The 12,498-nt window shown below is 46.4% G+C and overlaps 1 protein-coding gene across 13 annotated transcripts in view; it reads left to right on the top strand.

Annotated features, from left to right (window-relative positions):
• Nucleotides 1-709: 709 nt before the first annotated feature.
• Nucleotides 710-12,498, top strand: part of PARD3 (par-3 family cell polarity regulator) — a 445,322-nt gene continuing 433,533 nt past the window's right edge. For 6 of the 13 annotated variants that reach the window (XM_071428675.1, XM_071428676.1, XM_071428677.1 and 3 more), the window contains exon 1: nt 712-961. In XM_071428675.1, coding sequence (XP_071284776.1) covers nt 842-961 — 120 coding nt within the window. In that variant the 5' untranslated portion in view covers nt 712-841. Of the gene's footprint in view, nt 962-12,498 lie in introns of all 13 variants that reach the window. The other 7 variants (XM_071428674.1, XM_071428686.1, XM_071428683.1 and 4 more) reach the window with 3 other exon arrangements.

Raw genomic sequence — 12,498 nt, forward strand, 5'->3', positions numbered from 1 at the left:
CAGGAGGTTTTGCACAGTGTAGGTCCTGTTGCGTTAACAGATGCCCCAAAGACCAGGGAGGCCATCGGGTTCCGGCCGTGAGCGGTGGCTGTGCCCCCGGCCCCCGGGAGGTGCCGCAGCCCGCCGTGCTGCCCTGCCGAGCCCCTTCTCTGCGGGGCCGTGCCTCGCTTTCCGGGAGCCGCGTACCTGAGGCAGGGCGGCGGCAGAAGGAGCAGCAGCGGTGCCCGCTCCGCCCAGTGCACCACCGGGGCCGAGGGACCGGGATTTCGCGGGGCTCCTTGTGCCGGTGCGACCCCGGCTCCGCACCCCCGGTACCCGGCGGGGCAGAGCGAGCCGGGGGCAGCCGCAGCCCCTCGGGCTCGGTCGGGGCACTCTCTCCGACCGTGTGCGGAGCCCGCCGGCTCCCCCGCCCCGTCCGCGCTGCCGGCGCCCCGCGGAGCCGGCCGGCTGCCCCCGCCCCGCCGCACCGCCCCACGCCTCCGGAGCGGGAGCCAGCGCCGCCGCCCGCCCCGCCCGCCGCCGCTGCGCGCCGGGGCAGGAGCCGAGCAGGTGGCCGCGGGCAGCGCTGCGGCATGTGAGCGGCCCCCGGCCCTCGGGAAGGCAGCACCGGCCCCCGTCCTGCGCTGCCCTCCCTTCCCCGCGCCTCGCCGGGCCGGCCGCGACGCCGGGGCGGAGGCAGGGCGCCCGCAGCGGCAGCCCGGCGGCGGCCGGGGGCTGAGCGCCGCGCCCCGCCGGGGGGCGGCCGTGGCGGAGGGCGGAGGGGAAGAGGAGGAGGAGGAGGAGGAGGAGGAGGAAGGCTGCGCGGGGCCGGAGGAACGCGGGAGCCCCCCGGCCGCACAGGATGAAAGTCACGGTGTGCTTCGGGAGGACGCGGGTGGTCGTGCCCTGCGGGGACGGGAACATGAAAGTTTTCAGCTTGATCCAGCAAGCGGTGACCCGGTACAAGAAGGCGATCGCCAAGGTGAGGGGCGCGGGGAGCGGCGCCCGCGATCAATATGGCGCTTCCCGGAGTGGGGAGGGAAGAGAGGGGGAAAGTCCGGGCTGCCCCGCCGGGGGGAGCGGCGGGAGCGGGGCCGGGGGCGGCCGGCGGCGGCGGCGGAGCCCGCGGGGAGCGAGTGCCCGGCGCCACCGCAGGGAGCGGGGGGCAGGGGGGGCTCGGCCCCTCCGCAGCGGCCAGCGCGGCCCCTCCGCGGCTCCCCGCGGGCGCCTGGCGGGCCTCGGCCCTTTGTTCGCCGGTGCCCGGCGGCCCCCGGGGGTGTCGGTGCGGGAGCCGCCCGAACCCGGCCGGCAGAGCCGCGCGGGGGCCGGCGGTGCCGGGTTTGCCCCGGGGCGGGCGGCGGGGCCGAGGCGCAGCGGGCCGGGCGGGAGTTGCGGCGGAGGGCTGGAACTCCAGCTCCAGGCTTCCCGGCCCTCCAGGCCCGGCGCTGAGGGCGGTGCGAGGGGACCCCGCCGCAGGGGCGTCCGGCGGCGCCCCGCGGGCCGCCCTCCGCGCCGGGCGAGGCTCCGAGGGCCCCCAGCAGCGCGGCCGCCCGCGGCACCTCCGCGCCCGCCGGGCCGCGGGGGAGGCTGCGCGCTGCGGGACGCTCCGCGGGGCCCCGGGGTGCGGGGGGCGCCGGCCCGGGCCGCGGCGCAGCCCGACAGCCGCCCGCGCCGGCCTCCCGCAGCACCATGTTGAAATCCCGGGCTGTGCGTGTGCAGGCAGTTGCAGACTTGGCTTTCCCTCCATGGGCAACTTGTTGGGCTTTGAGTTTCTTCCCTTCCTTTTTTTTTTTTTTATTTTTTTTTTTTTTTTAATTTTTCTTTCTCTCTTTCCTCTCCTCCTCCCTTTCTCCCCCTCCCCCCTCCCGTAATTTCTTGCTGCTGCAAACTTCTTTTTAATCAACTGGTTTGTTGGGCAGTGTAACCATCGTTGGCTAAGAACTTCGGCAGTGCCTTTCCCCTTTCCTCTGCCTTACCGATCCAAGTTCTAGTTGTGCTTCTCCCCCTCATCCCTTCTGAGACATTTTACACTTCTGATCCTGGAAGTTTTACTTTGGCAAATGCAGACTGCCAGGTTGTCCTGAAACATGCAATGGAAGGAATATTGTGAGGGGTTCATTGATTGGTTCGAAGTGATTGGCGAGAAAATTTTCAAAATCAGTTTTTTCATAGAGAATTCCAAATGCTGGAAGAAGAAAAGTAACTGAGTTTCCCATCACCTCCCCACCTGATTCCTAAAGAGCATGGTTTTGAAGACCACAAGCATATTCTGATTCTATCTGGAAAAAATAAAATGATTATCCAGGATACGGCTGTGGCTGCATACCAGCTGTCATTCATATACAGCAGTTAATGCATATGGCAGTCTACTTGCATATAGGAGACTGTGGCTGAAAGTACCTCTCTGGTTAAGGTAAAGCAGTGAACACTCAAGTGAGACTGTGGAACACCGAATGCCTCATTGGGCCATTCAGGTGAGAAGTGTTTGCAGCATTTGATCTTCGGTATTACAGCATTAATAAAAGTAATTATTTTGTTGTGTTTTGTTCCAAAACTGGCCCATATAACTCCTGTGGCAATGGGCTGCATCCTGGCTTCCAAGTATTTAGTTACATTAAGGGGTAGCAGTTGCCTTCTGCAGCATAATGTTAAACCCGGGAAGGATTGAAGTTATAAGCACAGGGGAGACACAGGAAAAGGTTACATCATTGCAAATTTCATTTTAGAACAAAAGTGGCCCACCTGTGGAATCCTGGGAGGGTAAAAAAGTAACTCTGAATATGGCCATGTAATTAAAGAGACAGTCTGCAGAGGGGCAGCCAGACTTTGACTGGTATCAAAAGCTCTGCATCCTGGGTTAAAATGACACAGTGGTTTTATTTATTAGTATTTATATGGTGGTTATGCTAAATGCCACTGGTATGGACTTGAGGTAGCTGCAATTACCAAGATTGTTTCTATTAGATGGAAATTCTGTGGTTGGAAACAGTAGCAGTGTCCATGGACTTTCTCTGAGTGTTTTATATGGTCACTGTCAAACCTTACTTCTAACTTAAATTTGCTGAACATTTTCTGTGGTGATGTTTAGGTGGGAGGAAACTGGATGTTACAGTAAGTAAGTTTTGTAAGTAGGTGTATAATACTGTTTGCTGTGCTTGCAGTAGTGTAACATAGTAATTGTATGGTTTGGATGCTGGAATTCCACAGATGACTGTATTTTCATAGCAGTTAGATGGTTCCTTTCTGTGCTAGTGTAGCAGATGAGCAAATCTTCAGTTCCTAAGGAGACAAGAAAGGGGACAAAGTAATTCCTAACTGAGAGGATCAAAGTATATGTGCCCATATGAACTTACAGTCTGGCAGCCAGTATCAAGCTGACACTGAAATCTACAGCACCACCACTATGCTCGTATGGAAAGAAGCATATCTGGTGGAAGATTATTCAAAATATTTGAATGAAGTTTTTGGTTTTCATACTTACAGGAAAAGCAGCATTTCTCATCCTGCAAGAATGTGTGTGTCTACAATGTGCAGCAGTTCTTTCAGGAGAACTCCTTGAGAACTGAGTTGTCAGCCCTTCCCAAATTTCCCCCTGCTTTGTCACGGTTTCCCAGTTGTGATTAGCAGTAGGTGATCTGTACAGTGCACTTATGATGTCCCTGTGCAGTGGTAGTGAGGCAGCCCAAAACCATGCTTGGAGAGTGCCAGCAGTGAATAACTTCAAAATTTGACCTCAGTGTTCTGGCTTGGTATTATTTAGGTTGAAGAGACATGTCGAGAATGGAAAAAGTACTTATGGAGAACAATCCACATAATAGTACAGTTCTCCTCTCTGTAAAATTTTAGGAGTTCAAAACATACAGATAGCACAACTGCAGATAACTGCAGTTAGTTCTGGGTGCTATGTCTTTGATGAGGATTCTGAGTGAATCCTCAAATTTATTCAAAAATTTATTATGGATTAACACTGCTGTCAGTGCTAAGTCTTTGTGTATGAAATTAGTTATTAATATGACAGGCTGTGTTTAAAGGCTGGTCTATGTAGTGTGTATAAATTTTTCTGTTCTTTTGCTCTTATTCCAAGAGAAGCTTTGTGTCTGAAACATGATGCATTCTTTCTGCAGGTTGTGTTTGCGGGAAATGAACAAGCAAATGATAAAAGATGTTTGAAATGTCCACCTTGTTCAGGGCAAGTGGAGTCAGCAAAATCGATCATGTTAAATGAAACCCAGTTTTCATGGGGGCACGCTAATGGTGCACTTTGGTGTGGCTGGATGGGGTGATGCAGCCTCTGGCACAATCCCTGCCTGAGCCTTAAAGGAGTACAACTTGGGCAGGGGACAGCTGGCCTGAGGAATGGTAGTTGCATTTTCCAGACCCTGCTGGTCAAGGGTTGTGGAGATTTAGAGTAGTGTCGTCCTAGCAATTAATTTAATAGTTAAAAACTTGCAAGAAGGTAAGGGTGATTTAAGAGGGGAGGTCAGCCACATCTGAATGGTTTAATGTTGATGGCAAGAGATGATGGCCTGCACCAAAAAGGAGAAAACAGACAGGCAATTGAGATGAAACATTCTTATCAAATATTGAACCAGTGTTAAAAGGTGGAAAATTATATAAAAATGATATATCGAGCAACTATTGAAAGAAAGTAATTGTGCATCTTGTAGTTTTGGTTTGATCTAGATGTTGCCAGAGATGTTTCTGACTTTTTTTGTTGACTTTTCACAGTCGGCATAATCTCTTGTGCTTTGATTTTTGCAGAGGATATTGTAAGCGTTTTAACTTTTATCTTCTTTTTCTTGCAAGTAAAAATAGGTATGCATAAGCAATGGGTAAATATAATTAAAAAAAAAATCATGTGATGTAAATGAGCATGGTAAGCAAGAATATGAAATAGGAAATCGTAGATTTGCTGGAATTGTTCAGTGTCATGTTGAGTCCCTAGAGGAATTGTTTGGTTTCCATGATAGTTCAGGCTGATGCCCTGCATATCATGAGCTTGCAGTGGTGTTCCTAGATGTCATATATAACCCTAATTTTCCGGTTGAAATAAGTAAATTAACAGTTTTTCTGCTGAATCAAAATGATTTTAATAGAAATCTTGAGACACCTTTTCCTTTTCCTATGCCAAATGCTGTAGGAGATGAAGTTTTGTGGGGGTTTTGATGTTGCATGGAACAATACTTCAATTGTTAATTTGAAAACTGCAGTGCAGTAATATTTCTGAAAAGAAATTGTAATCTGCTCTTTGATAGTGTTAGAGGCTGTTGCTGATAAGAGACCAGAACTCCAGGAGAGTTGGCAGTGTAAGCAAAGGTAACAGGTGTCAGATGACCATATTCTCGTGTAATTTCTACATTGGGGGCTTAGGCCACCCAAAGCTTAAAGCTCCATCTCTTTGGTAGGTCTGACATTCATCAGCAGGGAGTTGTGAGGGAGGAAGGTTGAAGCCTGAGTGATGGTGTCTGTGAAGCTTGCTTTTTTTTTTCTGTTTTTGATTTTACACCCCCCCCCCCCCCCCCCCAGTGCCAGCACACGGGGATTATTTGCTTAAAAGTCAGTTCTCAGACAGCTGGTTCTCTGTCAGGTACACAACGGCAGCTTTGATGCAAGTTATGTTCTGTAGAGCAAACAGTTGCACAGTTCCTCATGACTGTGTCACTGGGGCATCGTTTGTAGAGCCTAACACATGGCTGGGTCGGTATGAAAATCTGCTGATTTTACTTGGGCTTTGTGTTGTTCTTGGCACATTCTCTCCTTGAGCCTGACCACTAAGTTTTTGCCACAGGCTTAAATGGATCTGCCACAATGCCCATTCAGTGACCCCTTTGGCAATACTCAAGGGCAGCAGCGGCTAAATTTAGCATAAAAAAAGATTTCAAGTTCTTTTTGATTGTGTGTGTGTTTTTTTCTTTTTTAGATTTGGATTTAATTTTTTATATGTGCACATCTCAAACCTTTTTTAAGTAGAAAGAAACCTTACAGGCGATTTCCAGAATACAGAATACACAGGAATCCTCTCAACCCCAAAAAGGAACCAAAATGCCAAAAGAATCCTTGTCACCCCTGCTGCTCAGTTGGCTATCAGTTTAGTTCTGGCTGACACCCCAGGATGATGTGTCTGGGCTCTGCATTCAGTATTGGCTGGGGACTATTTCAGTCATTTACCTGAGGTCAGCCAGGATTCCGTGGGGCTCTGGGCAGTTTTCTCCAGCTGGCTCTTGACCTCTTCACTGACGCTGGGCTCCCAACAGTGCAGTGAAACCCAGCTGATAGGAACGTCATTTTGCTGGGGCTTGGTGAGCAGCACTGGAGAGATGCTAATTTAAGGAAGATCAGTACTGAAATGGGTCATTATTGCTTCACATTTACAAAGCTGCTGTGTGATCCTGCAGGTTTGGTGCTGGAAATGCAAGGCTACAGTGATGAAGTCCCTCTGCTCATTATGGAAAACTTTGTTTTAACTTCTTTTCTCCAATTCTGTCTGCGTTTTCAGCCAAATCAATGTTTTCCTGTTATTGGCTCATCTGTAAATACAGGTGGCTCTTGCACATGGCTAGAGAAGTTGCAGGGCAAAGGTAGAAATGAACCTTTGGGGTGAATGTCCCTGGCATGGGGACTTTGCTGTACAGCAGTGCTGTGCCCGAGGGACCTGGGCCTTGCAAGGCAGGGAGCTGCACAAGCCCTGCCATGCCCTCTCTGCCAGCTCTTGCCTTTGTTCTGTGCCATCCGTGCTGCAAGGGAGGAGGCTCATCTTAAAAAGGCCTGAGAGCCACGCTGGGGCTGTACCCCTGTGATTTGAGCAAGCAGACACTTGGGATTATTCAAAGCTAATAAAGAAGGCTGAATTCTGTAGTGTTTAAAAGAGGGTCTTGAGAAGTGGATACCCTGTAAGCCCTTCAGCTTTGGAGGTGCTTTCAGTGAAGGATGTGTGTGGTACTGCTGGGGCTGGCTGGTGTGAGCAGCACCTATCTCTGCCTGCATGGGATGCACCATGGATTTCACTTTGGCATGATGTGGTTTCTCAGTGTTTCACTGTTACTTACAGAGATCAAAGTGAAGTGTGTGTTTGTGGAAGAGTGGCTGGAGAGTGATTTCCCTTTGAGCAAAGCACCATTCAGCTGCTGAGCAATTCCTGTAGCTCTGAGGAGAGCACTGTGGGGGAGACTGTGAAAATGCTCAGTGCATTTGGGGAACGGTTCCTGCAGGCAATCTGGGGTTTAGGGAGTTGCCAGCCTTTCTTCTCCTGCGCAATATAGCCTTCCACCAGTGGAAAGCCATCTGATTCTCATAGCTTTTTACACTTTAACTTCACTTATAACAGTCACAGATGTTTTAGCTCTGTTACAAAAACACCACTGGAAGTAACACTTTCTCAGTTGCACCAGACTATGACATCTTTTGGTCGTGGCACATTTAATCTGGTAAAAGAAGACTGAGTAAATGGGGGAGAAGTGCTGGTGATCTTAGTTATACAGAATATGGTTCATGTAGCTTTAAAACAATTTCCTGGTTCTTCAAAGGAAAACAAACCGTTTCATCCAAATATAAATTGAATGGATAAAACATGCAACAATGCTGAACCAGTGCTTATGTATATTGAAAATAAAGTGGAATTCTTCTAACATCAATCCAGAAAATAGCACAGATGTTCTCACTCAGAAATATTTTCTGAGCAGTAAGAAAATAAAAAGTGAAGCAAAAAGTATTAAAAAATTCTGGAAGATACTTTAGGGCATCTGTGCTTTATTTTTTTTCCCTACTTTTTAATATACATTATATATTTTCTTTGTTTCTTTGAGGTCATTTTGATGTAATGCTCAGCAAGTCTGGTACTGGAAAATGGATAAAAAACCACCAAAAACCAAACTGCCTTTGAGCTAAGTTACATAATCCAGTGGGGCTGTTTAAAAAACCAAGAAAGTAAAAAGAAAAACAGCAGCACAGACATACATAATACTTGTCAAAGTGACTAATATTGCTACTGAAAGAGAAATGAGTCAAATTTTAAGTTGGGGAAAATAATTTTAAATTAACAGCAAATATTAAGGCCTTTTTGTTTTTTGAGAGAAAAAGTTATTAGTTATTTTCTCAAGTTGGTCCCAGGTATTTGTTAAATTTGAAATAATTTTAATAACTATTTTGTTGCAGTATTTTTTTGTATTCTCTCTTTTTTTTTTTTAATTAGGTAACGTGTTGGTAACTTATTTTCTACTTCAATTCCCTGTGGCAAAGTGATGCACATTAATCACCTATTTGGTCCCAAGCAAAAGGAGAAATGCATTCCTACTTTCATACTAAAACTCTTGGACTGCATCCCACGCTCTGCATCTCAAGGCTGGGGTCTCTGGTGCAGGAGAGGAGGAGTGAAGACCAAGAGGGTTTCTGTGCAAGGAGATGATCTTTGCTGTCCAGGAGCACAGATGAGCATCCCCTGGAGCTGGCCCTGGGGTGCTGCTGTGTTCCTGCCAGAGACCATGGTTTGGTGCTGGACAAGTTGGCTGGTGTAGCCTCCAGCTTGTCAGGATGTCTGTGGTGACAGAAATAGGGCTGGCAGAAGGGAAATGACTGTGGGGAGAAGGATGATCTTCTGTAGGGTTGAAAAAAAGGATGGGGTGTCCTTGGAGTTTGGTGAAAAGGAACTGTGTAGGGGGATACACTATAAGACAATAGAGGTAGTATAGAAAGTAATCTTAACCCTTAAGGAGTTGCAGCTGAGCCAATCATCAGAGATTGGGAACAGGCCTGACTTGAACGGGCTGCAGCTGTAGCCAATCAGGAGAGTGCTATAAAAGAGTGGATTGGGTGGCTGGGGGGAGCTGGGCTCAGTTGGCTGCTGTGAGAAGAAGGAAGAGTCAGTGCCTGGAGGAGCTGCCTATGAGAAACATCAAGGCGGTATGAAACTCTGGGAATAAGGAGACAACAATGTGAAACCTTTGCAATATAATGATAACAGAAATGCTTTTGAAGGATAGATGGATATGACTCCCATTGCTTTTTCTTTTCACCTGAGTGGGAAATGGGAGATTGCATGGAAGCAAGACACCAGTGCAGTACATGAGGTACAGACAAACAGAAAATGGAGAGATGGGAAGAAATGGGTTAACTTGGTGTCCTGGAGGCTAGCAGTCCATTTAGCAAGAGGATGAAGAATTGACCTCAGTGGTGCAACAGATGTCACCCAAAGGCTTTTTTTTTTTAAATTAACCTGTGGAATTTATTATAGGAAGCTTTTCTTTCTGGGTAATAAGCATAGTGAAAGTAGTGTATCCCTGATTTGGTGGGGAAAATAGACTCTGTTTTGGAAAAGCAGTGTCACATTTTTGGCCGTACTCTCCCCATTTGCTCATACTCAGCCTGCTGCTGATGCAGTGAAATTATGAATTTGTTGCAGGAGGAGCAAGCTGGTATATCATTAGCAGTTTTCTTTTTAAGTGGCAACATTTATAGGATTTTTTTTTCCGGGTGTGCATGTCTTTACAGACTCAGAATAGCAATTTAAAATGTTTCTGGTGTTGATGTGTATTGCTAGAAAAAAAATAGTTACGTGGGTATAAAGTATTTTAAATGGTGATACAACTTCTGGGAGTGCCTGTATGTTTGTGTGTGCACCCACTTAGGTGTTTTCATTTGTTTGAAGAAATGTAGCCACATTTAGTAAATGGAAAAGTAGTTTCACCTTACCCCATGTTTTTTGCATGTGCTTTCAAAGTTGTTGAGTTACTCTATCTTCCCCCTAGGCAAAGGCCACATAATGTTTTTTTCTCCTTTGTTAAATGTCAGAAGCAATATCTTACTTGTGAGAACCTTGCAGCAATACACATCCTTGTGCATATAATGAACAACTTTGTTCCAAGTTCTTAAGGACCCAAACAGGAAGGAGCTGAATTCAGTAAATATTGGAAAAATTACTTCTGGGCTTGCTGGAGTGTCTCTGAGACCACACAGCTGAAAGTTTTGTTGCTATAACAACTTAAATGACAGTTGAAAAACCCCCATAAATTGGAAGCTTTGTAGCCTTTTGCTTCTTTAATAAGCTGCTAAGTGAAATAACAAAGCTTGATTTAATTTGACCTCTTCAAGAACCTGTTGGACCATATATTATTTGTGTTGTTTTAAGTGTGTATTTGTTTGTGCTGTCAGTTTGCCCCTCTGCCTTCTTATGAAGACTCTGTGCCTGCAGCTGTGAGCACCAGGAAAGCAGCCAGCTACCAGGTACCAAAAGAAGAAGAATTTAGGTAGCAAGGCTGTGGTGGCCATCCATTCCTGGTGAATGAGCTCTGGCCTCAGCACTGTGTGCAGCCTGAGGAGGGAAGGGATTTTACTCAGCTTGAATTTGTCTCTGGCAGTAGCAGGCTGCTGGAAGACTGCTAGCCTCAAGTGTTAGGCTTTGCTAAAAGTTGAAAAGTATTGTGCAATTATAGCAATTTGGAGAGTATTACAATAGGAGGAGAGTAGTCATCTCTATACACCTCAATTGTTCTGCTGGGTGTTTCTGGTTTTTGTTGTAGAGATGCATGCTGGTTAAGAGAAGAAATGCTGCTGCTTTTGCAGGGAGATGAGGGGAGGTAGCCCAGCAATGGCTGTGGCTTTCCTGGAGTGGGGTAGCCAGCTTTGCAGGCCTCCTGTGAGGGGGGGGTGTGTGTGTGGGGCTCAGTGAGGCAGCAGGTCAGGTTTGCATCAGGGTGAGCGTGTGCCCTGGGTTAACCCCTAAACACTGCCAAAGCTTCTCTCGTGGCATTGTAGGAATGAGGTACCTGGGGATGGGGGAAAGGACAAGACCCAGCACAAGGGACTTCTACACCCTCAGACAGACTGAGCCCTGTCTTCTGGACGTGGTGCAAGTTCAGAGCCTTGTTGCCAAATCCTCTATTGAACATTTTTTTAATGTCATTAAGAATACGGATTTGAGAAGATAGGTTTGATGGTTTTTGGTCTCATTGAGTATTTTTAACAGCAGGTTTAGTTGCTCTTTCTAGTTTTTTTACAAATGAAAAATAACATAAATAAATGCTGTCTGTAATAATGCTGGAAAATTTGAAGTTTGAAAAAAGAAATATCAAGAAAAAGTGGACTGGCTGAAATAAAGTAGCACTTTTAAATTCAGGATACTGTGTTAACATAGGCTCTCTTTGTAAAAAGGCCAATGAATGTAATGACTTTAAATGACTATAACTGTATGCAAAATATGTATATATTTAAGAACTTCCATTTGAAGAGAAAACCTATATTTTCTGGACTTAACTAATCTCATCTGAAAGAAAAGGTTTTGCTCTATATGTAAAACAGCATATTTAACTTGTGGTTGTGTTAGGCAATGGATTATTCTCCTCACCCTGTACCCAGTGATCATTCAGGAACACAATTCTTTGGTAAACTAAACCCAGATGTTAATGTGTGTGAAATGTAATCAGTGTCTTATAAGTCTCTCCTTTATTAGTGTAGCTGTTTGAAGTAAATTCCTGATGACCCTTTTGTTGCTTTGGTGTTGCCATAAAATAGCTGCTGTTAGCTTGAAGCCCCTGCTAAATTGGAAGCCACAGGTAATGAACATCCTGCATTGCATCTTTTGGTGTTTATGAAATATTTAGCTCAAAAAGCCTTACCCTGTCTCTGTGGAGGTAAGAAGTTTGTTTTGCTGCTGGAATTGCCTAGCTGAGGAATGGAAGCCGCAGTGAAGGGGAGCTAGCTTGTATGAAAAGCTAATTTGTGCTGAGTTAAATATTCTTGTGATATTTGAACACGTGGTCATTAGCTTGAATGTACTGCTGTTTACCTTTTAGCACCTGGAAAAGTCTAAACAATGGCTGAAGGGAGCTGTATCCTAAATCTGCTTCCAAAATACTTCTTTACAACTGTGTATTTCAGACTTGATTAAATCTGCTTTTTGTGGTGGTATTTTCCCAGTGGCCAGTGTAAATGGCTGAGGAAAGGTTTGGGCAGTGCTCTAGTGTTGCCCTGTGGGCTGTTCAGTTTGATGAGATAGATCTACATAGTTGTTCCCTTTATAAAAATGCTGTCAAGGTGGGCCTGTAAATGCTTATGCATGCATATTGCTCTTCTCAGTTAAAATCCCAATATTTACCATAGCCATCCACTGTACTTGAGTCCAATTAGTATGAAATGGTCTTTATTCTAAATTGCTTTAATTTCATAGTTCAGTACTTGCTTGGTCTCGTATCAGAACAAAATAAAAAGGCTTTAAAATTTTGCTCTATGTGAAAGTTATTAAACTATTTGCAATCTTTAAATCATAATAGCTAATTCTGTAAGCTGTCTGTCTTGTTTTCATAGATGCATAGAGTGGTTTGGGTTGGAAGGGACCTTAAAGATTGCCTGCTTCCAATCCCCTTGTCATAGGCAAGGACACCTTCCATTAGACCAGGTTACTCAAAGCCTGATCCAACCTGGCCTTGAACACCTCCAGGAATGGGGCACCTGCAGCTTCTCTGGGCAGCAGAGAAGTTGCAGATTTCATGGGTTTTATGGGTGGTCTGTGTTACCCTTTATAAGACCATG

Source organism: Agelaius tricolor, unplaced genomic scaffold (assembly GCF_023055355.1).
Source record: "Agelaius tricolor isolate 1412-34295 unplaced genomic scaffold, bAgeTri1.0.p SCAF_6, whole genome shotgun sequence".
NCBI lineage: Eukaryota > Metazoa > Chordata > Aves > Passeriformes > Icteridae > Agelaius > Agelaius tricolor.